At 46.7% G+C, this 25,734-nt stretch overlaps 1 protein-coding gene across 2 annotated transcripts; it reads right to left on the bottom strand.

The window, feature by feature from the left end:
• Positions 1–336: 336 nt before the first annotated feature.
• dnm3a (dynamin 3a) lies at positions 337–25,365 on the bottom strand. 2 transcript variants are annotated; one of them, XM_074668082.1, is made up of 21 exons: positions 24,766–25,365; positions 21,848–21,921; positions 21,502–21,651; positions 21,215–21,418; positions 21,036–21,134; positions 19,285–19,445; positions 19,030–19,172; positions 18,798–18,933; positions 18,643–18,710; positions 18,390–18,528; positions 18,228–18,314; positions 17,979–18,049; positions 17,752–17,812; positions 15,757–15,783; positions 15,325–15,438; positions 8,391–8,500; positions 6,661–6,766; positions 5,825–5,986; positions 4,555–4,775; positions 1,633–1,797; positions 337–588 (listed from the first exon to the last, which is right to left on the bottom strand). In XM_074668082.1, the coding sequence occupies exons 1-21, from the start codon at positions 24,924–24,926 to the stop codon at positions 555–557; spliced, it is 2,493 nt and encodes an 830-aa protein (XP_074524183.1). In that variant the 5' UTR covers positions 24,927–25,365; the 3' UTR covers positions 337–554. The 2 variants fall into 2 exon arrangements, with proteins under 2 accessions (XP_074524183.1, XP_074524184.1); XM_074668083.1 differs by lacking the exon at positions 15,757–15,783.
• Positions 25,366–25,734: the final 369 nt, after the last annotated feature.

Genomic DNA, 25,734 nt, shown 5'->3' with positions numbered 1-25,734 from the left:
AAACATCAGCCAGGCATTCAAAAAACATTGACACAGTAATATCACACATCCACCTCTGTCTGTTGTCTTTGTTTAAAAAAGGTTTATGTCTGTTGGTGCCGTGGCTGCAGGCCACTGTCTGTCTCCATCTGTAATATTCTTCTCTAATGAGCCTGATGTAAACACTGATCACAGCCACTGAAGAAAACGGAGCAGAGTCAGTTTCTCCTGAAGCAAACACAGCAGTGTTGGTTTCCCTTGAAGCACTTTTTTTAGGTAAAGCTACAAATGATGAACTCAGGACAAATGTTGAAAAATAAAATAGCTGTTTATTGACAAACAGTAAAAATAGTGCATGTGTATTCTCTCAATCATATAAGTCAGTATTTTATGTACACAGGGTTCAGACAGTTCAGTACATTCCAGCTTCATGGTGCAGGATTTAAAGTAGAAAACACAATCTGCCAATCCTTTAGAGTCACAGGGGAGCATCCAGCTGCAGCTGGATAAGACATCATTTCAGGTTGGCTGCAGCAGGGGCACATGGGAAATGGAGTTCTGTGCAAAATGGTCAATTATTTGGAGTTGGGGATGGCTGGTGGAGTCCTCCTGCAGAAAATAAATCACCTAAGAATCATTTCAATGTCTCTGGGGAGGGTGGTCAGTGACCAATGTCTCAGTTTCCAGCACAGAAAGATATCAAAGACAGACTGACAACTGGATTTACTGACAGCTCACCTGTTTAAAGCAGAGTAAGGGTTACAGACAGACTGACAGCTGGATTTTGGCTTCATTTTTGAGAGGAAGGAGAGGAGGAAGCTCCATGTCCTCAGTTTTACACAGAAACTGCTTTGGCTTTCTGTGACCTTTGTTAGGGGAAGCAAAGCCAGACATGTGAAGCCTGCAACCCAGTCCCCTGCTCACTACAGCTCTGCATCTGTATCTGTCATTCTGCTCTGATGAGACACTGATGGTTACTCAGCTTTTACGTTTAAAGAGGAGCATAACATCGACAGGAGACAGAGGGAGAAAGAGAAAAGAAAGGAAAGGGGGCACAAGGTTAGAAGGAGGGAGTCTGTATGAGGGAAAGAACCCAAAGAACCTTTAGAGAGCAGAGAGGAACTGAGGCAGAGAGGCAGCGAGGCAGAGAGGCAGAGGAGCGACAGACCAAGAGCAGGGGGGGGAACCGTGGAAGAGGAGAGGAGAAGAAAATGCACCAGAAGAAAGAAAGAAAGAAGAAAGAAAGACAGAAGAAAGAAGAAGGAAAAGTAATGGTTACTGCACAAGGAGAGCTGAGGAGGGCCATAAAACAAAACCATGCAGAAAAATAAGAGAGAGGAGAGGAGAGGAGAGGAGAGGAGAGGAGAGGAGAGGAGAGGAGAGGAGAGGAGAGGAGAGGAGAGGAGAGGAGAGGAGAGGAGAGGAGAGGAGAGGAGAGGAGAGGCGGAGGAGGAGGAGGAGGAGGAGGAGGAGGAGGAGGAAAGGGCTGTCTCTGGCTGAGGAGTCCTGACTGCTGGGGCTGATGAGAAATACAATATGAGAAACACATTTTCCAGCAGACCCCCACCCTGCTCAAATAACTCTCTCTGCTTTGTGCTGCCTGCATGTGTGTGTGAGGTTAGATCCAGGATGTGTTGGTGTGTTTTCTGTCACCTTGGAACGCTGGGTGGGGGGCGGTGGGGTTGGCTGACGGGCTGCTGAAGGCTGCCTGTGCTGGGGGGGGCTGTGGGTCCACTATAGAGGGGCAGGCGGGGTGCGGATGGGGCCTGACCTCGACCCACGGGTCTGCTGCTGGTCACTGACTTCTGAGGAGTGACACTAAAGGGGGGAGAAGGAACAGAGGGGACAGTCACACTGCAAATCTGAGAGGGTAAAGTTAACTCCCTTAGTGTAAAATTTAACACTGCTCTGGGGTTTGTATGGGAAACACTGAAAAAGTGTTAAATTAACACTTTCCGAGTGTTAAAAGTTTAAGACTATAACAGTGTCAACCTGTAAACTCTCACAAACCAAAATAACGCCACAATGGTGTTAAATTATCACTCAGTTGGTGTACATTGTTCTTCCATTGGTACCACTATGATAATCACCAAAAAACAGATGAAGTGGTACTGAGAACATTTATTTTTTCTCGTCCACAACTTACAGAAGAAATGTGAAAGGACACACACTGTCATCCAAAAGTTTCTGTAACAGAAGGTAGTCTATAGATGCAGTTCCCTCCTCACTCATGGTTCACTGCACATTTGAAATGATATAATTTAACTCCCCGGGAGTTAGATTTAACACTGCTTTGGGGTTTGTGTGGGAACTTCTGAAAAAGCGTTAAATTAACACTTTGAAAAGTGTTCTTTGAACACTTTTCAAAGTATTAAAAGTATTAAAAGTTTTAGTTTAACACTATGACAGTGTAGACCTGTCAATTTAAAGTAATAACACCACAATGGTGTTAAATGGACACTAAGTTGGTGTACATTGGTCTTCCATCAGTAACTCTATAGGAGTAAGAAAATTCCACTAAACCACTTGTTAACAGTTAACACTTGTTGGTGGTGCTGAAATTTTGTTAAAGAATTAATTAGAGTTGGAGTTTAAGAGTGCAGTTTCTTAGTGTTAACACATTCATGTGTGATAAACACCCCAAAAACAGACTGAAGTGATAACGAGAACAATGTTTTCTTTCTCTTGAACAATTCCATAAGATGAAATGACAAGAAACAGACCTCTTCATCAAAACACCCTTGAAACACCAGGTAGGCCATTAATGCTGCCGTCCCCACTCGCGGTTTCAGTATTTTTTTTGTTTTTTACAGTGAACCATTCTTTGATCTGCACTGTTAACCCAGAGTTCTGTACAATCTAATCTTGTAGGTAAGGTATACTTAAAAAAATAAAATTGTTGGATTACTTTGACTGTTTATGTGCATTTTACTGTTAGACATTGATTTATGTTGTGACGGGATTTGTGAGGAGGAAACACAGTGGATATGAGACCCTGCTGAACGTTGAGTGTCTGCAAAGGGGCACAGACCCCAAGTCCCAAAGACACTATTCGACAGACTGACTGTCTGTGCTCTGCACATTGCACAGACCAGATGACTGTGCTACATGACATGGACTGGCTGTGCTCTGTTTGTCACTGTGGAGCCTTTTCAGTGAACTTTGAATTAACATAACAGACTGTAATGTTAGGTGCATGCTGAGGCACAGCAGAAACCCATCTAGTGTTAATCACAGGCACCACATGGCATGAAGCACATAAACAGCCTATCCATGCCATACAGCACACAGACAGCCGGTCCGTGCCATGCACACAGCCAGCCAGTCAGTGCCGCAAAGAGCAAAGGCAGCCAGTCTGTGCCATGAAGCCTGGACAAGCAGTCTGATGCACTGGGCACAAGTAGTCTGTGCTCTCATGTTCAGCAGGGACTCATATCCACTGTGTTCCCTCCTCACTCACGGTTACAAAACAACAAAAATGACTGCTAAAACCACTGTCTTAAAATGTAAAGGAAGAGTTTTTTTTAGGTTTGGTTACAGAGAACATTTCATCAAAAAGTCTTCAAATTTGGGTTAGCTTGTTTTGAGCTGGATTTATACAAGGTGATAATTGAAATGAATCAAATTACTAACACATGAGACTTAAAGCAATGATGTAAGCCCAACATAAAACTGTTATTTGAAAAAAAAAACACAAAAAACAACTATGTGATACCAATTAAAACATTTTTTTAAGTTGGATCAACAGTTTGTTTTTACAGTGCAGTGTAGTTTAAGTCAATTCCTTTAGCAATGAAGTTGAACCTACTTAAACATTTTATTTAGCTCATCATGACTCAGATCATTTGAGTGAAATCACTTCCTTCAGTTTTAAAACAGTGCAGTTCTTGCCAAACAGTTCAGTTTGACTGAATTTTGATTGAATTAATAGTTATAAATTGCCCACTCATAATTTTAAATGAAACTCTTCTGAAAATTTTTGCTTACAAACAACATCTGAGTCAACAGTGCAGATGGAAGGACAGGTTATTGTAAAAACACATGATTATTGCCACTGTGATGGAGGAAGGAGATTCCTCCAGGCCTGGGTGCCTCCTGTGTGGAGGATGGCTGACACCTGGGTGGGTGTGGGTGTGGTCACTCGGCCTGAGCAGATATGCTCAGCTCAGTGCAGCCACACTCTCTCTGCCCTTCATCCTGGTAAGATCCAATGTGTTTGGGAATGATTTGTATTTTGGGTTTGTTTGGTTTGGAGAGAGGAAGAAGATTACGGTTTATATTTATACAATCTTTGCTTTGTCACTTTGTTAAATAAGACTATCTTAAATTTATCTTAATTTGTTGTGTTTCCTGGGATGGAACATGACACCACCATGAGTGAGGAGTGTTTAAAGTAACACTGTGTGGTGTTATTTTTCATCAGCACTGCAAAGTAACTCTCACAGTAGTATGGTTTAACACCAGTGTAGAGTAAAATACATTAAATCAACACCAAGAATTTAACACTGAACTGGTTTAACACTAGTGGATTTGCTGTGCAGATATCTGTGTATGTGTGTGGGTGTACATGTGTACCTGGGCAGGATCCAGGAGGAGTCCACAGGTGGGGGCAGGGGGGTGGAGCAGGTGGAGGTGGAGATCTGTCCTATGACAGACAGCGCCTCCTTTAGGGCAGCATGTTTGCAGAGCACCTGGTGTCGGTGCTGCTGCTGCTCCTCTGACTCATCCATCAGAGAAGCTCCTTCTCCCAGAGCGTAGAGCTGGGCCAGGAGCTCAGCGCTGATGAACTCCTTCACCTGCACAGGGACATCTGATTACACACAGATTTCATTGCCTGTGTGATCAGATGATACTTGCAGTGTGTATAGACTAGACTGCACTTATCTTCAGGTTTTGGTACATATATTACATTCAGCGTCTTCAGATCATACAAAGGCTATAATGCCAGATTACACAGAGGTGACACAGAGGTTATTGGGTGGGGGCGAATGTGGGGGCTCTACGGCAATAGGAAAGCTGCAAAGACTTCTATCTATCTGTTTAAGAGGGAAGATCTTCACACTGTGAGGGTAATACATCACTGCACCTGAGGGTGTGTTTGTGTGAGTCTGGTGCGTGCGTGCGTGTGTGTGAGAAGCTTTTGTCTGTGCAGGGTTGTGCACTCCAGACTGCTGCAGCCCCCAGTGCTGGTCTTTCCTGGGAGCGTGAGCCAGCTACACACTCCTCCAGGAAGAGAAAGAATTATAAAGATATCAGAGAGGAGGCAGATTCTGGCAGCGTTTTGTCTGACCGGAAATTCAGGGTGGGATGATGGGACGCTGCTGCTTGGTTTACAGAGCTCCCTGCTGGTCTGTGCCTACATGGGTACTTTGGTAAAGGCCCAGCAGGCCCAGGTTGGGTCAGAGATGTGTTTTTTTTTTCCAAGACCCCATCCCTAGAGAGATAAGGCTACACTTTAACACTGCTCCTGCTGTGGATCACACTAATGGGCAGAGAAAGGCTCCTGGGAAATGTAGGCACTGAATGTATGGCTTAAGCAGGGAGAAGGTGTGATTAGACTGGAGCTAAGAGGAGATCAGATAGACTTAAGAATCCCCTCAGATCAGCTGATAATACACTCATACAGGTGACACACATGATGTTTGTGGATCACAGCTGAAGTTCATGGTGTTTGGGAAATATGTGGTCTAATGCAGAAATATGAGGGACAAAGAGCTTCATTCAACCAACTGATTTTACATTCACAAAGACAGGAGAGACTATTTCAGAGCAAGGCACCTGTGTGTGTGTGTGTGTGTGTGTGTGTGTGTGTGTGTGTGTGTGTGTGGGTGAGTGTGTGTCTCACACTGTTGACCATCAGGTGCATGATGGTCTTAGGCATAAGGTCTTTAATGGTCTTATAGATGATGCTCATGTAGGACTCCACCAGGCTGCGAATCGTCTCTGCCTGACGCTCCAGCAGGGGGTCAGAGAAGTTCTCAGGAGCTCCGTTATCCTCTGTGTCCACCTGAGACACACACACACACACACACACACACACACACACACACACACACACATCATGTATGGGGCAGTAAAACATGCTGATACAGATGTGAGGCTGTGAAGTTCTGTCTCGTGTGTGAGTTCATATTTGTAATCTATTCATGGTCTGAGGAGAAGAGGAGGAGAGGAGGAGGAGATGAGGAGGAGAGGAGGAGAAGGAGAGGAGGAGAGGGGGAGGAGATGAGGAGGAGAGGAGAAGGAGGAGGGAAGAAGGAAAATAGGAAGAGAGGAGGAGCGGCAGTTCAAGGGGAGCAGAGAGTAGGGGAAGGGGGGTTGTGTGGGTCGAGGAACTGCTGATTAGAAACAGACTGGAACACACACACACACACACACACACACACACACACACATGCTATAGTGACATCATGCACAGGGAATGCTGCTTTGAGGAGCCAACGACAGAGTGAGATGGAGGGCTGGATGGAGGGCTGGATGGAGGGCTGGATGGAGGGCTGGATGGAGGGCTGGATGGAGGGCTGGATGGAGGGCTGGATGGAGGGCTGGATGGAGGGCTGGATGGAGGGCTGGATGGAGGGCTGGGGGACTCTCTGCCAGGGGGGAGGACAGGGGGACACATGCTCTGGCCTCTCACAGCACACAGGTAAGTGGAGCTGGCCCACACACAGGTGTACCTACTCTCTCTGGGTAGACTCCGGCCTGCAGCAGAGACGCCTTCCAGCCATCCAGATCCTCCTGAGAGCTGCAGGCCAGGTCCAGACTCCGGTAGTCCTTATAGACGTTCCTGCAGAAACATAGAGTTCAGAAACTGAGAAAGTCTGTCAGGGAGAGGGACAAGAACTCAGAGTGGACACACTTCAGTCCAGGGCTCTGGATCCAGATGGTATGGCCTGTGTGTCCAAACTGCAGTATGGAGATCTCTACTGCACGCGCTCAGAAGTGTCATGGCCAAACTCTGTCAAGAGCCTGAGCTAGAAACAAAGAGGGATTCCCCGAACGCTAGTGTCTGCTCTGACTGTTCCTCTGAGTCACTGACGCACTCACTAACCCCTGTCTAACTCCTGGAACATGTATGTGAGAGTGTGTGTGTGTGTGTGTGTGTGTGTGTGTGTGTGTGTGTGTGTGTGTGTGTGTGTGTGTGTGTGTGTGTGTGTGTGTGTGTGTGTGTGTGTGTGTGTGTGTGTGTGTGTGTGTGTGTGTGTGTGGTGGGGGGGGGGGTCATGGGGTTCAGATTGAACACAAGTCCCTCATGGTAGCAAACCTTCACAGCTTCAGGTCTTTAAGAGTTTACATCTTTTCACAAATCAAATTATCAAGTTTTATCTGACTAACTCCATCCCCCTGTCCATGCTCTCTCCTCCATCATCGTGTCTCCATCTCTCTGCCCTCAAGCTATGGAGCAGCAGAGTCAGGACTGAGTGGAGGATCTGGATTGGAGGAAGTGGACTGGGGGATCTGGACTTAAGGATCTGGAGCAGGCTGTGTCCCATCTGTTAAACATTTCCCTCTAATCACTCCGTTGTTTCGTTCCTCCCTTTGTTGTTCCCTTCTCACGTCCAGAACACGGAACCATCGACCTCAAAAATGTGAAAGCTGGGCGCGTGTGTGTGAGAGACGAACAGAGTGAAGACAGAGATCTCAGAGCGGGCTCTGAGACCAAGCCGGACTCAGAGGGTGGGGCTTCAGGGTCAGGGTGTGGTGGCTCAGAGACGGGGAGCGGGGCCAAACATGACACAACTACAGCACTATGGCTCGGAGAGCGGGGGCTCACACACCAACCACAGCACTCACACCGCTCCCTTCACCCAGACACAGCCCACACACACCTCTACCTGTGTGTGTGTGTGTGTGAGTCTCTTTGACTGATCCTGATAAACTCTGCTTACGATGTGAAGAGTTTCCTGAGGGTTTTGATTTCTGTCAGACACACACACACACACACACAAATACAGAAAGACAAAACAGAGATGGTTGGGGGGGGGGCATAGGACAGAGTCTAACACATTCCTGGTTGATGGCTCTGATACTCTTCTCTCTCCCCCAACCCCCCCACTCCCACTCTTCTTGTGGCGAGTCGAGCAATTCTTTCCAAACAAGAGCAGCCTCATCTCTGATCCAACCCTCTGGCTTTGATTAGCTGCTTAATGAGCCTGCTGTCGGTATGCTGCGGTCTGTGCACACACTCACATGAACATGCACACACACAGATTCAGTGTGTGTGTGAGTGTGTGTGTACAGCAGAACCATAAACAAAGCCCACATGTTCTTTCTCTTTCTCTCTCTCTGATGTATCGTCTTTAATTTCTGTTTCCCGGGTTAGGGAAACACATGCACACACACACACACACACACACCACCAACACTTCAGCTGACAGGTGATACACACACACACACACACACACACTAACCTGAGCTCTGTGTTGAAGAGGGAGAAGAGAAACTTGCTGGACATAAAGCTCTTCTCCACATCTCTGAGTTTCAAGTTGTCCAGAGGGAGCATGTACTTCTTCTCCTTCTCCTGAAAACACACACACACACACACACACACACACACAGATAACATCTGACTGAGGTATGCAGAGAAAAATATGCCATCAAACAGCAATAACACAGACTGGGCTCAGCTCTTATGGTGGGTCAGGATCAGATATCTTCTCTTTCTGTTGGCTCTCTGTTCATGTGTCTGTAAAGGTAACGTCTGTCACGGTTTGAGGCTGTTTCAATAAAGATTGACTGATTGAAAAGTGACCATCTGAAGAAATCCATTCTAAAATGTGACAAACGACTGAGCTGTGAGAGCATCTGAGTTCAGAGCAGAGGACAAGTGAGCCTGTCACGCTGACTCACATAAACCACAGACACAGACACACACACACACACAAAGGAGGAGCAGAGATGCCATCAGTCTCCTGGCTGTCATCACCGTGGGGACTCACAAAGAGTGTTTGGAGGAGACACGGACAGTGTGTGTGTGGAGGAGAGTGTGAACGTATGGGGCAGGAAATGCAGGAGGAGGATGGTCCAAACACCTGGACTGATTCTGTTTCCTTGACTGTGTGTGTGTATGTGTGTGTGTGTGAGTGTGTGAGTGTGTGTGTGTGTGCTGCTAGGATCTTCCAGATTTCAGTCCCCCCTCTCTCTATGCTCCCCTGAACCCTACGACTCTCTTCCTTCGTTCCTCTTCTCTTTTTTTCCAGAGGGGCCCACTTCCTGTAACAGAGGCTGAAAGAAATGTCAGCACCGGATTGGCCCTCGTACAGCAACATCTGGGATCGCTTTAGATGGAGGGGGCGGAGCCTGAAGGAGGGGGTTCTGGTTCTGTGATGGGGTAGAAATAGAAAGTAGAGACGAGGAAGAAGAGGGAAAGAGGCGCTCAGAGGAGAGGAGAGGAGAGAGTGAGTGCGAGAGAAACTTGGAAAAACTGCAGACCAGTCCAGAGCTGATCCCCCATGGGTCCCATCAACCCTTTTATGGCGGCTCAGTCCCTCCCTGACTCTCCCTCCTTCTCTCCCTCCCTATGTCTCCTCACGCCTTCCCCCAGTGAGCGCGCAGATCCTGAGCTGAATGAGTGAAAGTGCCACGTCAAGACTGGATACAACGCTGGACACAGCCCCACAAACGCTCCACTCCACTAACAGCAGCATCCCAGGAGGGGCCACGCCGAGCAGAAAGGACCAGGGGCCTGTGAGAGACACCTTGACATGCATCACACATCTTAACGTGCGAGCAAACACTGATGCCTGACAAAGAAGAAGAAGAAGAAGAGGGAAACACTGGAGGAGAAGTTTCCCTGAACCTCAAGCAGGACCGTTGGCAGAACACCAGAGAAGAAGAAGCAGGGTCCTGCTCCGTCATCCCAGTGTTCAGACTACCTGTTCAGGATCTTTCTGGTGTACAGTAGTCTGCACATTGGTTAGACTGTGCAAGGGAGAGCTTCACATAACGGCATGTCCTCCTGGTCTCACACACTCTGTGCATGAATGTGCAAACACTCCACTAACAGCTTCAGCTCTGTCTCATTAACCCTCTCTAGTCCAGTTGAGGGGGGGGGGGGGGGGGTCAGTGCAGCATTTGTCGGGGTGGGTGTTGTTTATAGGGTGATGAGGACAGAGCAGTTTTAGAGCAGGAGGGGTTTGAAGCAGCGGTTCTGAACTTTGGCTCTGAGCTCACTTTGATGGAAGCCTTGGTCTCACACAAACTGAGCTCATATCTGAGCATGTGAATCTGCTGTTCTGCTTAGCCTGAAGACCAGGCCTTACACACACACCTACACACAGCAGGAGTGTGTAGGCATGAGCCATCTGTTTTCCTTCAGCTCTGGCAGTGGAGGGCTGCAGGAATGTTCGCCTGCTCAGTGTGCCACATGCTGCAGCAAAGTGTGACATGGTGCAGCATGGTTCAGTGTGGTTCAGCGTGGTTCAGCATGGTTCAGCATGGTGCAGCCTGGTGTGGTGTGGTGCAGCATAGTGCAGCATGGTTCAGCGTGGTGTGGCATGGTGCAGTGAGGTTCAGCATGGTTCAGCGTGGTGTGGCATGGTTTAGTGTGGTGTAGCATCGCATGGTTCAGCATGGTTCAGCATGGTTCAGCATGGTTCAGCATGGTTCAGCGTGGTGTGGCATGGTGCAGTGAGGTGCAGAATGCTGCTGCGTGGTGAGGCACGGTGCAGAGTGGTTTGGCAAGGTGCAGCAGGATGCAGCATGAAGCTGCATGGTACAGTGAGGTGCAGCATGGTGCTGCTGGGGGCAGCAAGGTGCTGTGTTGTGTTGCTGCGTTGTGTTGCATGCTGTCTTGAGAGCAGCGTGGTATGGTGTGGTGCTGTGTGGTGTGGTTGATGAGTACTGCATGTCGCTGCCCGGGGCTGCATGGTGCTGCATGTTGCTGTATGGTGCTGCATGTTGCTGTATGGTGCTGTATGGTGCTGTATGGTGCTGCATGTTGCTGCATGGTGCTGTATGGTGCTGTATGGTGCTGCATGTTGCTGTATGGTGCTGCATGGTGCTCGAGTTGCTGCATGGTGCTGCTTGGAGCTGCATGGTGCTGCATGGTGCTGCATGGTGCTGCTTTTTGCTGCATGGTGCTGCATGTTGCTGCATGGTGCTGCATGGTGCTGCTGGGGGCTGCTTGGTACTGCATGGTGCTGCATGGTGCTGCTTGGTGCTGCATGGTGCAGTGGTTGGTAACTGGTTAGTCTGCTCTCTCAGCGGGAGGTCACACAGCGTAGAGAGGAGTAACAGTGGACACACAGTAGACACAGGAGTGTGAAGAGTGTGTCCTCACAGGGATGTAGAGAGGAGGCTGGAAATGGGAGGATTCATGAGAGAGACTGTGGAAGTGGGGGGAGTCAGAGGGAGTCAGAGGGGAGGTCCAGCAGTTTAGAAACAGCCATGTGGGATTTCTCTGGGCAGATCTTGGAAGCTTGTGTTTGGACAAAGCTTCAAATTTTCCAGCCAGGAATGTACAGAGTCCCAGGGAGACTGCCAACCACAGAGGAGAGGGGAGGGGTGAGGAGAGGGGGGAGGGGGAGAGGCAAAAGAGTTAAAGAAAATGACTTCTGAAAAAGAGTCTGTTTGGAAGGAGAGCAGGAGAGCAGGGGAGAAAGAGAAGATTAGTGAGTATGCCAATGTGTGTGAGTTTGTGTCACATGGATGAGGATGTGGTCCCCTGTGGTCACACAGCTCACTGGGACTGCCCTGAGAACTTCCATCAGCTGATGAACCTGAGCCAGGAGCTGAAGGGTTAAATTGCTCTGATGGTTGTTGAGAAACATTTGTGAGTCTGTGTGAGCTCGGCGCTGCGCTCTAATGTGGGCAGACCATGTTTACACCTCTGTGTCTGTGTGTGTGTCATCTATCACATGTGTCCAATATGTGTGGAAAAAAAGAAGTTGATTCATTCCACTATAACAATGCCTGTGTGTGTGTGTGTGTGTGTGTGTGTGTGTGTGTGTGTGTGTGTGTGTGTGTGTGTGTGTGTGTGTGTGTGTGTGTGTGTGTGTGTGTGTGTGTGTGTGTGTGTGTTTGTGTGTGTGTGTGGCTGTATACTTTTCTCCACTATTTGTTTACATCTAACTCTGTATGTGAACTGTACTCTGTATATGCAAGTTTGTCCCACTGTGTGTGTGTGTGTGTGTGTGTGTGTGTGTGTGTGTGTGTGTGTGTGTGTGTGTCTGTGTGTGTGTGTGTGTGTGTGTGTGTGTGTGTGTGTGTGTGTATGTGTGTGTGTGTGTGTGTGTGTGTGTGTGTGTGTGTGTGTGTGTGTGTGTGTGTCTGTGTGTGTGTGTGTGTGTGTGTGTGTGTGTGTGTGTATGTGTGTGTGTGTGTGTGTGTGTGTGTGTGTGTGTGTGTGTGTATGTGTGTGTCTGTGTGTCTGCGTGTGTGTGTGTGTGTGTGTGTGTGTGTGTGTGTGTGTGTGTGTGTTTGGCTTGGGGCAGCTCCAGCTGTGTCAGAGTGAGCTGCTCCAAATGCCTCAACTCCCAGAAGAGGAAGAAAAGGGGGAGCAGAGGGGGGGCAAAGGGGGAGAGAAGGGGGAGAGAAGGGGGAGAGTGAGCACAGAGCAGGACTGGGGGAGACAGAGACAGACAGACAGAGACAGACAGATACTCTGCAGATGTTTTTCAGGTTTTCCTTTCCCTTCCTTCAGTTTGAATCCTGATCCTACGAGTACCACACCCACTGAAGGACACTGTGATGTGCTTCCTCTTCCTGCGACATCACTTCCTGTCCTCGGCAATGACCCCAGCTGTGACGGGATGAGACTGTTGTGGTGTGTCTGCCTGTCTACACTTGCTGTGCAGACCTTCTGCTCCTGTACAGCAGGCACAGACAGGCAGACAGATGGCAGCCCCACTGACACCAGAAAACACACACACACACACACACACACATACACACACGCACAAACACAGCAGCTTTTTCTCACCCCTCGTCCTCACATTCATCCCTGTAAGTCTGAGCTTTCTGCCAATAAACCTGATACCACTGAAGCCTGTGTCTGTTTTCACTGGTTCATCAAGTGTTTTCACTCACTCTCTCATGATGTGTTTTGACTTGCTCATAGTCTGTTTGATTACATGTAGTTTTAGAAGTCAGGCTGAGCATAGCCTGGTAACACACCTAGATTATGTGATAGCTATTGGACTATGGTTGGATTCGGCAGGTCTTGGAACACCTTCAAGGTCCAGACAGAATAGGAAGTGGGTGAACATGACAAATATGATCACTGCTCCAACAGCCTATGGCTATAACACAACAAACAAGCACCATGTCACATACTGACATGAAAACATAAAGAGCTGCAGCTGCATCCATCTCAGCCATCTCCATTAGAGTGTGGTTTCCTCTTCAGGTGAACCAGGTCTAGGTCTACTCTTATCAAAAAAAGGACACTTATCAAAGTGGAGTGAGAAATCCCGGTCTGCACTTAGTCTGCAATGGACTGTAAAAAAAAACAAATTGATGTCATCTTACTCAGCTAAAAGGGAGGTCACGTCAACAACTGCTCCCCCTTGTGGCTTGCAACAGTATGGGTCAAAAACTCAGTCTACCCGTCATTCTAGATAGGCTGTTGTCAAACTTTCAAAAATAAAATCAACTGGTAGAAATGTTTCTCACATCCCTATGTTGTGGTGATTTGAAGATATCATTGGGCTGCGTTGTGTTCCAGTCCTCTTTTTCTGAAAAGCTTCTCTTTCACTTGTTATTAGAGGTTAAGAACAAGGTTTGACCTCCTGATAAGCAATGATTGACAGCTGACACTCTTGTGTAGTTTTTTTCAGGAAAAGTAAAATACATAAGGATGGAGAGCCAGGAAGAGATCAGACTTTAGAAAAAAATGTATAGTTGTATTTTTCACTGGGCTCCACTCAGATTTTGTACTGCACAGACTTTGGCTGCAGCGCCTACAATAAGGGGTATTCTGGCTTCAAAACTGTACAATGGTAAAAGACCAGGCTACACTGTCCACTCAATTTACAATCCAGCTGTGACCCAAATCTGACCAGAGCGTGAAAGTAAAAATGAGGTTTTCACTAGTTCATTTAGTGCGTTCACTGGTCCATTTTGTGTTTTTACTGGCTCATTTAGTGCTTTTACTGGTTCATGACGTGTTTGAAATGGTTATTTAAGTGTCTTTTAACAGGTTTTTTAAGTGGTCCCACTTGTTTATTTAGAGTTTTCACTGGTTTATTAAGGGTTTCACTGGTTCAGTAAGTGTTTTACTGGTTCAATAAGTGTTTTACTGGTTCAATAAGTGTTTTACTGGTCGTTGCAGTGAAATTTAAGAGGTTCATATGGTGTTTTCACTGAAAAATTAAGCCTTTCTACTAAATAATTTGTTCCACTTGTCCATCTAGTGTTTTCAATGGTTCATATATTTAGAGTTTTCACCGGTTCATTAAGAGTCTGTTTTTTTGTGGTTTTTGAGGGGATTATGTGGTGTTTTTAATGGTTCATTAGGTGTTCTTACTGGTTCATTTAGTTTTATCAAGGGTTAATTCAGAGTTTTACTGGTTTATTTGTTGTCGTTTCACTGGTACATGTAGTGTTTTTCATTGAACCATAAAGTGTTTTCGCTGGTTTATTGAGTGTTTTTACTGGTATACTCAGTATTGTCTCTGGTTCATTAACTGTTTTTCACTGTTTTTTTTAGTGTTTCCCTGGTTCATTAAGTGTCTTTTTAAATGTTCATTCAGTTTTCACTGATTTTTTTTTTTTTTTACTGGTTCAATGAGTGTTTCATTCAGTTATTTACTGGTTTATTTATTGTTTTCACTGGTTCATTAAGTGTCTTTAGTGGTTCATTATGTATCTTTTTAGTGGTTTATTTAGTGTTTCACTTGTGTATTCAGTGTCTCCAGGTGTCAGTTTGATCTGTTTTATTGGCCTAATACTTTTTTTTTTTTTTTCTCAGGGCTCAAAGTCTCCGGGCAGGGTTTGAGGACACAGTTTGACTTTCTGCCCCTAATATTTGGTAATTATTGATATTGTTTTGAACTAAATACACACCTCTCAATATTTTTTTTCTTTTTAAAAATTATTGATGGTGAAATGCTTAAATAATTAAAGCATACTGTATCACACTTTGTTCACCCAAATGAGGTCTGATCAATTTTCTAAGACCAACATCCGAGCACAGACTTTCAGACTGAGATGTTCACTCTGCCGGGAGGACACATTACAAAGCATCACTTTGGACTTTGGAGTGTGAATGTGTGTGCGCGCGTGTGTGTGTGTGTGTGTGTGTGTGTGTGTGTGTGTGTGTGTGTGTGTGTGTGTGTGTGTGTGTGTGTGTGTGTGTGTGTGTGTGTGTGTGTGTATGTGTGTGTGTGTGCGTGAACAGCTCACCTCATCATCTCTGTACCAGGATAGAGTCTCTGCAGTCAGGATGAACCAGTACTCTTTGGCTCCGCCCTTCATGATGCCGATGTTACTGATGGTCAGCCAGCCTTTTCGTATCACCTGCAGCAGGGCAGGGGAGGAAACAGTTAACAGGCATCCAACCTGTCCACTGAAGGTGTGCTGCACAGGTTACACCATGAGAGATGACAGGGGACACCAGAGGGGAATGAGCTGAGCGCATAAAGAGAGCCAGAGAAAAAATCAAAGAGCATCAGATGCCATGACAATGATCGAAGCTGTGCATCCTGCAGGAAAAGATCAGTTCCATGCAGCAGAGAGTCCGTGAGGAGTAAAAAACAGACTGATTCAAGAGAGGAAGTCTTCAGTCTGCAACAGAGAGAGCAGAGAGACAGAGGATTAAAAAAACTGAGCTCCTACTATGAGGCTGGAGAGAGGTTTCACACCCTGCAGACAGAGAGGGGGGGTAACAGAGAGAAACTCATTATTATTTAATATATGAGAACAACATCAGAAAAAAAAACAACCCATTCCTCTGCTGTCCACCAGACATAACCCTCATCAGGGAACCCTCCTAATGAACACAAATTGACTGACACCATGTTTGATTCATTCTGCTGTCCACACATCAGAAATATTATCTCACAGGTCCAACTGAATCAATTTAGAGAGGTCCTGCTGGAGCCAAGATCAACTCCAGATAGATTCTGGGTCATAAAATCACAAAGACTGTTTTATCTTTCTCTCAAGCTAAACCTCAATCTGAAAGATACTGCTGATAAAATACACAGAGAGAAACTGACATGATGAGAAGAGAGGAAGAGTGAGACATCTGAGAGGAAACACAGAAACAGACATGATGAGGAGAGAGGAAGAGTGAAACATCTGAGAGGAAACACAGAAACAGACATGATGAGGAGAGAGGAAGAGTGAAACATCTGAGAGGAAACACAGAAACAGACATGAAGAGGAGAGAGGAAGAGTGAAACATCTGAGAGGAAACACAGAAACAGACATGATGAGGAGAGAGAAAGAGTGAAACATCTGAGAGGAAACACAGAAACAGACATCATGAGGAGAGAGGAAGAGTGAGACATCTGAGAGGAAACACAAAAACAGAAATGATGAGGAGAGAGAAAGAGTGAAACATCTGAGAGGAAACACAGAAACAGACATGATGAGGAGAGAGGAAGAGTAAACATCTGAGAGGAAACACAGAAACAGACATGGTGAGGAGAGAGAAAGAGTAAAGGACGCTCTTGACCATTTTCAAAGAGAGAGAAACAGAAGTGATTTGTGTCTTTGCTCTTCATCAGTGTGTGGACACCTGTGGATGTTGCAGGTTTGCAAGTAGTTTTGGTTCATTTCTTAGATCAGAACTTTAATTCTCAAAACTCCTCCTTCAATCTTCACATCATTGTGTTACTTGTGCTCATCAAAAAAGCAGTTTCTGTCTCAAGAAGTTGCAAATGTTTTTGGAATTTATCCAAATGATTTTGTACAAGTCTCTGCTGTTTCCTACATTATCAGCTGCTTAAGTCATGTTGATCAAAATGGTTAACTCGGGTCTCTGTCTAAAAGTCTCAACCCCCACAACATTTATTCATGAGTTCATTGCATCAGTCTTTACATGCAAAAAGGTATGACAAGTTATCACAACATGTCAAACATCTCTCCTTACAATAACATTAGACTGTTTTTCTAAATCTGTCTGGATTGGTAAATTGCTCCCTGGTCAAACTTGACTTTCTCTAACAATTGGAGATCAACCAATGATCAACCAGTTTTCTGAAACAGCTCAAAGGTTCATCTCATGAACCATCAACTGGTCAGTATGTCTGTGTACCTTCCTCTGTACAGACAGTGGCAACACATTTCCTGTAAAAGGACAATAAAGATCCATCACATCTGTGGACCATGCTCTCAATCATAAGCTTACAATGGCTGATATCAGAGAAGATCTTTGTTGTGATGTGGATGAGAATTTGTGGCCCAGCAAACAGAAGACTGCATTGCTCTGTTATTCCCACAGCACTGCATGAACACTTTTCCTTAAAGAGACTTTTATATGTTCATCACAATGATGGAGAAGGTCAACAAGTTACAGCACAAACAGTAAAAGAGAAAATATAACTATTGTCCAATCTCCTGTAACCAATCTGTCCTATCCATACACACTGTCACAAAGACTCGTCATTCTGATGCCCTGACATGTTCACTGACACAGACATTTACTTTTGAGGGATGAACTAAGAATTTTAAGAGAGAGACTTGCTTTTGCATGTAATCCATGGTGTTTTGCTGTTTGTGCAAACTTTTTAGAGAAGTGCACTTACTGTTTAGCAAATGGCGAGGATGATTCGAGAAATGTACAAAAGCAATTGAGAAAAACTGTAATCTGAGTGGAGGACTTACCTGGTTGCCAGCCGTCCCAGCCGCAGTCCTCTGGTTGTTGTGGTTGTTTGTCCTCTGAGCACTAGACACAGAGAGACAGTTTTATTATCAGCCTGTTGAATCTACAGATCAGGAGAGCAAACTCATCTGTTAGACTAGAGGGACCAAATGAGACCAGAGAAGAGTTCTTAGACCTGGTCCTCACAGGGACTTCACACTGTGAGAGAGAACCACTCAGAGACACTCACTTGGTGAAACCAATGAAGTCTTCGTGTCTGGTGTTAACGTAGGCCAGCTGGATGTCGATGAGCAGCAGCACCTAAACACACACACACACACACACACACACACACACACACACACACACACACACACACACACACACACACACACACACACACACACACACACACACACACACACACATGTTAACATTACCTACACACACACACAAGCAGTAGACCTAAGGTGGATTACACTCAGCGTGTGTGACAGACCTGGTCCCTGCATTTGCTCTCTTGCTCTCTTATGGCTGTGGTCACGATCCTCTCCGTCTCATCTCGCAGTTTAGGAAATGAGCTGAGCTGCAGGGAGGATTGGGTCAGAGGTCAAAGGATACACTGGAGTTCAGTGGGAAAGTGGGACAGTGTGTTTCATACCTTACTGATACACTGGTACACTGAGCTGGTGAGTTCCTGACCCACCATGTCCACAAACTTAAAGCACGGCCCTTTCAGTTGAGAGATCTGCTTCTTCACGATGGCTTCAAACGCCATGTTAGGTGTGAACAGACCTGTCCTGTGCAGGCACATACACACACACACACACACACACACACAGAAGAGGACATCACATGGAGGGTGGACAGACTGTAAAGACATTGACCTGCTCTAAACACTGAGGTCACCTCACCTGACCCCGTGGATGTTCCTGATGGCGTATGTAATCTCTCGCCTCAGCTTCCTTTCATCTGACTCCATCTGAACAGAAACAGAGTCAGTGTTTGGTGCTGTGTTCACTGATTGGTCCACAGGCAGTGACATACTCACACACAAACTAACACACACCTTGGCCAGTTCATAGGGGAAGCGCTCATGGAAGATCCGGTTGATTCTGGCTCCAGCTGACAGAGTCACAGTGTCCACTTCATCTCCTGACCCCTCAATCAGCTTCTCAAAGTCCACTGACAGACGCTGAACCAGCCTGAGACACACACACACACAAACAGACATGTGAGTGTCTGGGGACAGTAAACACACACACACACACACACACACAGTCAGAAGCAGACACACTGACTGTAGCAGGGTCTTGGTTCTGCGTGCCGGGTCATCAGGACTGAAGTGCTGGTACTCCTTGGCCTCTTTGCTCAGGGCCAGCAGCTGGTCCTGAAGGTGACTGCGGACCGAGGGCAGAGTCTCTCTGATGTGGTTCGTCAGTTGCTGCAAACACACATCATTAGTGTTAACACACACACACACACACACACACACACACACACACACAGTGAGACAGCTCCCCTCTGCTCTGTCAGTATGTGTGTGTGTTTCTGACCTGGTTCAGGATCTTCTGTAGATACTGGGTGCCCATGCGGTCCGCCATGTGTCTGTAGGCCGGATGAGACAGGAAGAACATCTGCTCAGCCAGCAGAGCGGCTTTGATGTCCTTCTTACCATCAATGTCCTTCTGACTGCGGTTCACCACCCCGATGTAACCTGAGGGACAAGGAGGACAAGAAATGGGGTCAGAGAGGAAGACCAGCAGGAAAAGGAGGAATGAGGTCCAAGAAAAACCAGCAGCAGGAAAAGGAGAAGAAGTGAGGTCAGAGGAAAAAAAGACCAGCAGGAAAAGGTAAGGAGTGAGGTCAGAGAGGAAGACCAGCAGGAGGAGTAGTGATGGCTCTTTTATTACTGAAGCTCTATTATTCCTTTTATTTGTCCTATCTTTTAGTGTTTTTTTTCCACACAGAATTGTTGGGAGAAGGCGCAGGACAAACTGGAGTCTAATCTCTCTTTTTTTTCTTCATTGCCAGGCGCTGCCCGAGTAGCTGCCTGTTGCAGCAGCTCTCTCTTCTTTGTCCGTTTCTTGTAATTTTTTTCGTCTCTTTTTCGTCATCTTTGTATTTGGAGTGGATCATTACTTTGTATGGTTCATTGTTGGTCATGGACACCAAACTTTTTGTGGCTTCAGTGATATTTTTACTGCTTTTCTCCTGTGTTTGTCTGGAGATCCTACATGTAACCATGGCTGCATTGTTTACATGTGAAATTAGCTGTTAGCAGCCTGTAGCATGTCAATGCTAACTAGTGTAGGGCTTGATGATGATTCTCAAGGTGAGGAGGAGGAGGTGAGGACGACGTGCTGGTTCTCAGGTGTGAGCTGGGAGGTGACGATGTGGACCTGTCCTTCCATCCATCGTTGTTGGGAAACTGGGATCTATCTCTGGTGGGATGGACGAGCTAGCTGTGCTAGCCCAGCGGCAGAGGGGCTGCCGGAGGGCAGAGTGGCATCGTGCTGTTCACGGACGTGGCTGACGGAGCTGACATCGGACGCGGGCGCCACATTGGAGGAGCTTCACCTGCTGTGAGCAGACAGGATCCAGGAGACAGAGACTGAACAGACTGCTGGGAGGCTCAGTCCTGGACCCTGTGGAGGTGGAGACTGGCTGGGTTGGAGAGTGGTGGACGGGCTGTCATCATCTATTTTCTTGTGGACCTTTTTGCACTTTCTTTACACTTTCTTACTTTTGTTTTCTTAAATGCTGCTGTGACTCCTGAATTTCCCCTCGGGGATCAATAAAGTATTTTCTATTCTATTCTACTCTAATTTCTGGTACTCCTGAAGATACTTGGTGAATAAAAGCTGCTCTGATTCTATCAGCTGATGCGGAGAGGGTGGCTGATCAAGGCTGAGGGGGAGCAGCTCCCTGCTCTCTGTCTGTGGTCGGATCAGCACTTTAACAGAAACACTCCTCCACAGCTGGAAGGGTCCAAATCATTACCCTGACAGCAGGGGGCGGCACAGAGCCGGATATGAAAACCAATTCTGCTCACAGACTGAGGTCACAAAGCAAAGAAGCACACTGGTTTGTGACCCTGGGTGATGTGGACTTAATGTGAACTCAGTCTGCTTTTGACTCACTCTTAGCCTGATGAATTCACAGACAGAGCAGTAAGAGGGGCTGTCCAGCTGACTGACAGAAACTGTGACTGTTGAGACACAGTCACACACTGCAGCTGGATGGATGGACCCAAACATGCATGAACACAAACACATCCTGTCACACACGTCATCAGGCAGCACACCTCTGCGCAGGGGGAGCAGTTTGTTCTCCAGGATCTCTCGAGCATCTGTCCCTGCATCCATCAGGTCCAGCTTGGTGATCACACCGATGGTCCGCAGACCTGAGGAGAGGAAGGAAGACTGAAGCATCAAGCAGGAGAAACCAATGACTCTGTAAGAACCTGAGGCAGCATCTCCTCACCCTGAGGGTCCACGTCTTTGGCCAGTTTCAGAGCATCAGAGTTGGCCAGGTCCATGTTTGCTGGAGTCACAGCCAGGATGAGACAGTTCTCCTTACAGATGAACTGCATGATCATGTCTCTGATCTGATACTCGATGTCAGACGGCTGGTCCCCCACAGGGACCTTTGTGATGCCTGGCAGGTCCACCAGAGTCAGGTTCAGCACTGGAGGAAAAGGAGAACTCAGGTGAGCCCACGGGTAGCTGAGAGGAGGTGAGAGGCACTTTGTCAGAGAGGGGAGGGGTCACCGTTGGGGGAGTGAATGCGCAGGTTGATGGGGACAGGTGAGATCCCTTTGTTGGATCCCGTCACTCTGCGAGTCTCGGCCTCAATCTCCTGACAGATCTCCTCAAAGTTGGTGAACCTCTTCTCCTTACAGTGCAGGAACTCCCCGTACTCTGAGGAGAGACCAGCAGTTAGAGACCGACAGGGGGCAGTGAGGGTCCACCTGTCCCTGCACAGGGTCGGGTGTCCTCAATAAACAACCTCGCTGTCAACATTTACTTCTATCCACTTAGAAAACACCAATAATACCCACCAGGTCTCACACTGCCCCCTGCTGGCAGCTCTGAGCACAAGCACAGTCTCACCTACCTGTGTCTGCAGTGAGCAGCTGGAGGATCAGAGGTCTGCGAGTGACGATCCCTGAGCCCCGGGGAAGGAAGTCTCTGTGGAAACCAGAGAGACTTAAGTAGAGCCGATCACACACACTAAAAACACACACACACACGCTCCTCCACTCGCAGCGGAGCACTGTGCAGATCTTCAACATGCTGACATGAGGAGTGTAACTCTAGTTTGAACACAGTAAGGAGTTACCCTCTTCAGTCCCATTAAAATACAGTCAGGAAGTTTGTTTTACTGCATCCTGTCAGGATCAGACAGCTGGCACGCATACACACACACACACACACACACACACACACACACACATACACACACACACACACACACACACACACACACACACACACACACACACACACACACACACACACACACACACACACACACACACACACACACACACACACACACACACACTCACACAGGGTGTCATGTGTGAGACAAAGAGCTGAAGTGTGTGGTACAAACCATAACACAGTCAGGAAATCTGACTGGAACAATAAAACTGGGAGCTCACACACAGACTCCTCTCCACAAACAGCTCGAGGTTTTTCAGCTTCAGGTTTCTGGGGTCTGTAAATGTGTGGAAGATCAGCAGTGAATGAACAGAGCTCAGTGTTCAGCTCAGTGTGCCTTTAGGACCTGAGCCTAAAAGGAGCTAAGATAAGGTCCTGAGCTGGTTTCTGTCACACACACTGCTCCAGTCAGACCTTTCAGGGACATGGTTCTTCCTAACAGAGTAGTCCAGGATCAGGACCTGAAAACCTCTGCCTAAAGGTCTATTATCTCCTGGCAGAGCAGGAACACTTCCCTACATGAGGAGGCGGTCTGGAGCTCTTACAGGGGACCATTTGTTGGATTTGAAGAAACTGCTCTTGTCTTGCTGAATCACTTCAGAGAAGAAGTTTTATTGTGTCACATGGTTTTCACATCACTCCTGCTCTGAATCAGCTTAAAGATCATCAGATATAAAAAGATCCTGTCTGTGCAGACGGACATGCTGACAATTCAGTTTTATTTAGCAGACGCTTTGGCGCAAAATGACATACAACAAAAGTAAGAATTTAGACAGAAGGGAAAACCTTAGTGCAACAAACTGTGCAAGTTATTTGGCTGTAGGTGCTGCCATTGAGAAACAGAAGAGTTGTTCATGTTGAATAATGTAGCCATAGCTAACTGCAATTAGTTGCAGCAACAATACACTTCAACCTTTAACTCAGTAATTAGTGCTGAAAATCCTCAGAGAACTGGGTCTGAGACTTCCTTACTCATTCAAAATAAGTGTCCCATGGACAGATGATTTTTCAGACATCTTGAAAGCAGAAAGTATTCTGTGGATCTTATGGTTAGGAAATGGTCTGGATAGAGATTTAGAGCTGATTCATATCAGAGTAATAAGATATAGATTCATCAATTCATGTAAATACTAATAATAACTAAAACTACTACTACTTAATAATAATATTATTATTAATAATAATAATAATAATAATAATAATAATAATAATAATAATAATAATAGTAATATAATAATAATAATAATAATAATAATAATAATATAATAATAATAATAATAATAATAATAATAATAATAATAATAATAATAATAATAATAATGATAATAATAATAACATAAAGTCATGTTTGTTTTTCTCATTTCTGGATTAAACAAAAGAGCAGCTTCTTAATTTGCCTTCCTAGATCAAAGTCAGGCCACCACAGATTCCTATTCCTCATGTCTGGTCCACAGGACTTAAAGCTACTACTCCATCAGTCCTTTGGATCTCTGTGGATCCCTGTGGATCTTCGTGACTCTCTGTGGATCTCTGTGGATCCCTGTGGATCTTTGTGACTCTCCGTGGATCCCTGTAGATCTCTGTGCTTGTGTTGGTCCATATGAATCAGTGTATTATTCAGAAACCTTGGTCTGTGCACAGAGAGCTGTTCCGTTCCGGTGCAGACCGGTATCCTGGATCTGATCAGCTTCAGGTATTCTAGATATGCTACCTGGAGTCCCACAAAACAAAGACTGCTGTGGAATTTAGATACCTGGCCCAGGTTTCTGACCTGCTGTTTAAGGTCCAGGACATAGAAACCCAGGTCACAGACCTGAGACACTGCCCACTGATCTTCACAAATCTGATCCCTGTCCCTGGCTGTGATTGGGGACGTTGTAGATGGACCAGAGTGTGGTGCTGATAGGTGCAGGCAGAGCTCAGCCAGGACAGGCAGGGAACGGGGACGCTCAGGGTCTAAAGGCCCCGATCACTGATTTTACCTGCAGGTGACCAGGTTTCTGTTGAGGTCAGACAGCTGCAGCTGAGCCAGGGTCCTCCCTTAGACTGAGACAGGAGCACGTTAGCCCACTTCTGAGGTCCTTACGTTGGCTTCCTGCCGGTTTGAAGATCCAGATTAAGGTTGTTTTGGTGGCTTTCAAAAGCCTAAACCATCATGCCTGCCCCAGTGTTAACACCTACAAGCTCCAGTCAGAGCAGTGAGGCCAACACACCGCATGCTCCTAGAAAACCTAAGACCCAGACTTAAAACCTGTGGGGACAGGACCTGTTGGCTGTTGGGACAGAGATGAGTCACTGAGTTTATGAACCTTTAATTCAGTTACACTGGTTTTAAAGCTTTTACAGCGCTGAGCTGACCTCTCATCAAAGGTCAAAGGTCCTGACCTCTAACCAGACAGAGCAGAATCCAGCTTCTGATCAACAGCATCATCATTCTAATCTAAACCTGTACCAAAAGCCCTGAAAGGCCATGATGCATACAAATACATGTATTCATCAATTTCCACCAGACAATTCGTTTCAGTCGTTCTCTTCAGACCTCGGTCTTACCTGTGGACCGTTTTACCTGCAGGCGGTCTACGGTCTTACCTGCCCACAAAGTTCTCCAGCACGGAGCTCTTCCCGGCGCTCTGTCCTCCCACCACGGCTATCTGCGGCAGGTGAAGGCTGCAGCTGTGTCCCACGCTGCTCAGTGCGTCCTGCAGCTGGTTCACGAGCGGGATTAGCTCCTCCATCCCGCGGTTGCCCATCTCAACGGCGCCGCCGGGCTGTCCGTCCAGCTGTTTGGATCCGGTGTGACTCCGGTTATAGGCTACACCCGTCTACAGGCTGGCTACCATACTTTAAACTAACTCATACCTATCAGCACGCCCGGCACAGCCCAACGAGAAAACTTCAAGTCAACTGTGAAACAGCACTTCAGTAAAACCAGGCCCTTCAGTAAGACTAGGTTCTTCAGTAGACCAGGTCCTTCTGACTGAACTCCCTCAGCCGTTAGTCCGTGGTCGTCAGACTAACGTCCGTTTTCGTCGGTAGAAGTTTCTGAAGTGTCCAGAAACAGCTCGACACCGACAGGTGAGCTTGTTCAGGTCCCCTGGAGTCCACAGAGAGTCTCCTTCAGTCAGGGAAGCCTCCGAGAGAACTTTCCCTCAGCTCGTTTACCCACGGGTGGAAAACACTGACAGCTAACGGAACCCACGGCTCTGCGCATGCGTGGTGAAGTTTAGCTTTGAAACCGCCTCACGCGTGAAGTCAGAGAGGAGAGGAGGACCCAGATACTTCACATCACACACATACGGGGAGAGGGCTGGGCACGGCATACACACACACACACACACACACACACACACACACACACACACACACACACACACACACACACACACACACACACACACACACACACACACACACACTGCAAGCTGCAACTAGAACCAGATCCATCCCATCTACTGTAAATAACACTCCTGCATTCTTTGGCAGTGAGATGGGGAGAGAGAGACAGACACACACAGACAGACAGAGGGAGAGGGAGCAGAGACTGAAAGAGAAACTGAA

Source organism: Halichoeres trimaculatus, unplaced genomic scaffold, assembly GCF_033239565.1.
Source record: "Halichoeres trimaculatus isolate MK-OKI-2021-1 unplaced genomic scaffold, fHalTri1.1 fHalTri1_scaffold_4, whole genome shotgun sequence".
Classification (NCBI taxonomy): domain Eukaryota; kingdom Metazoa; phylum Chordata; class Actinopteri; order Labriformes; family Labridae; genus Halichoeres; species Halichoeres trimaculatus.
Note: the sequence above shows the minus strand (reverse complement) of the source record. Positions and strands in the feature narration are given on the sequence as shown.

Bases quoted from the DNA above. Each gene is read 5' to 3' on its own strand.
- dnm3a (XM_074668082.1), bottom strand. From the start codon at position 24,926: ATGGGCAACCGCGGGATGGAGGAGCTAATCCCGCTCGTGAACCAGCTG. The intron at 19,446-21,035 runs GTGTGCTGCCTG...CTTGTCCCTCAG, and splicing joins ACTGCTCCCCCTGCGCAGAG to GTTACATCGGGGTGGTGAAC. The intron at 6,767-8,390 runs GTTAGTGTGTGT...ATGTTTCTGCAG, and splicing joins CTCTTCAACACAGAGCTCAG to GAACGTCTATAAGGACTACC.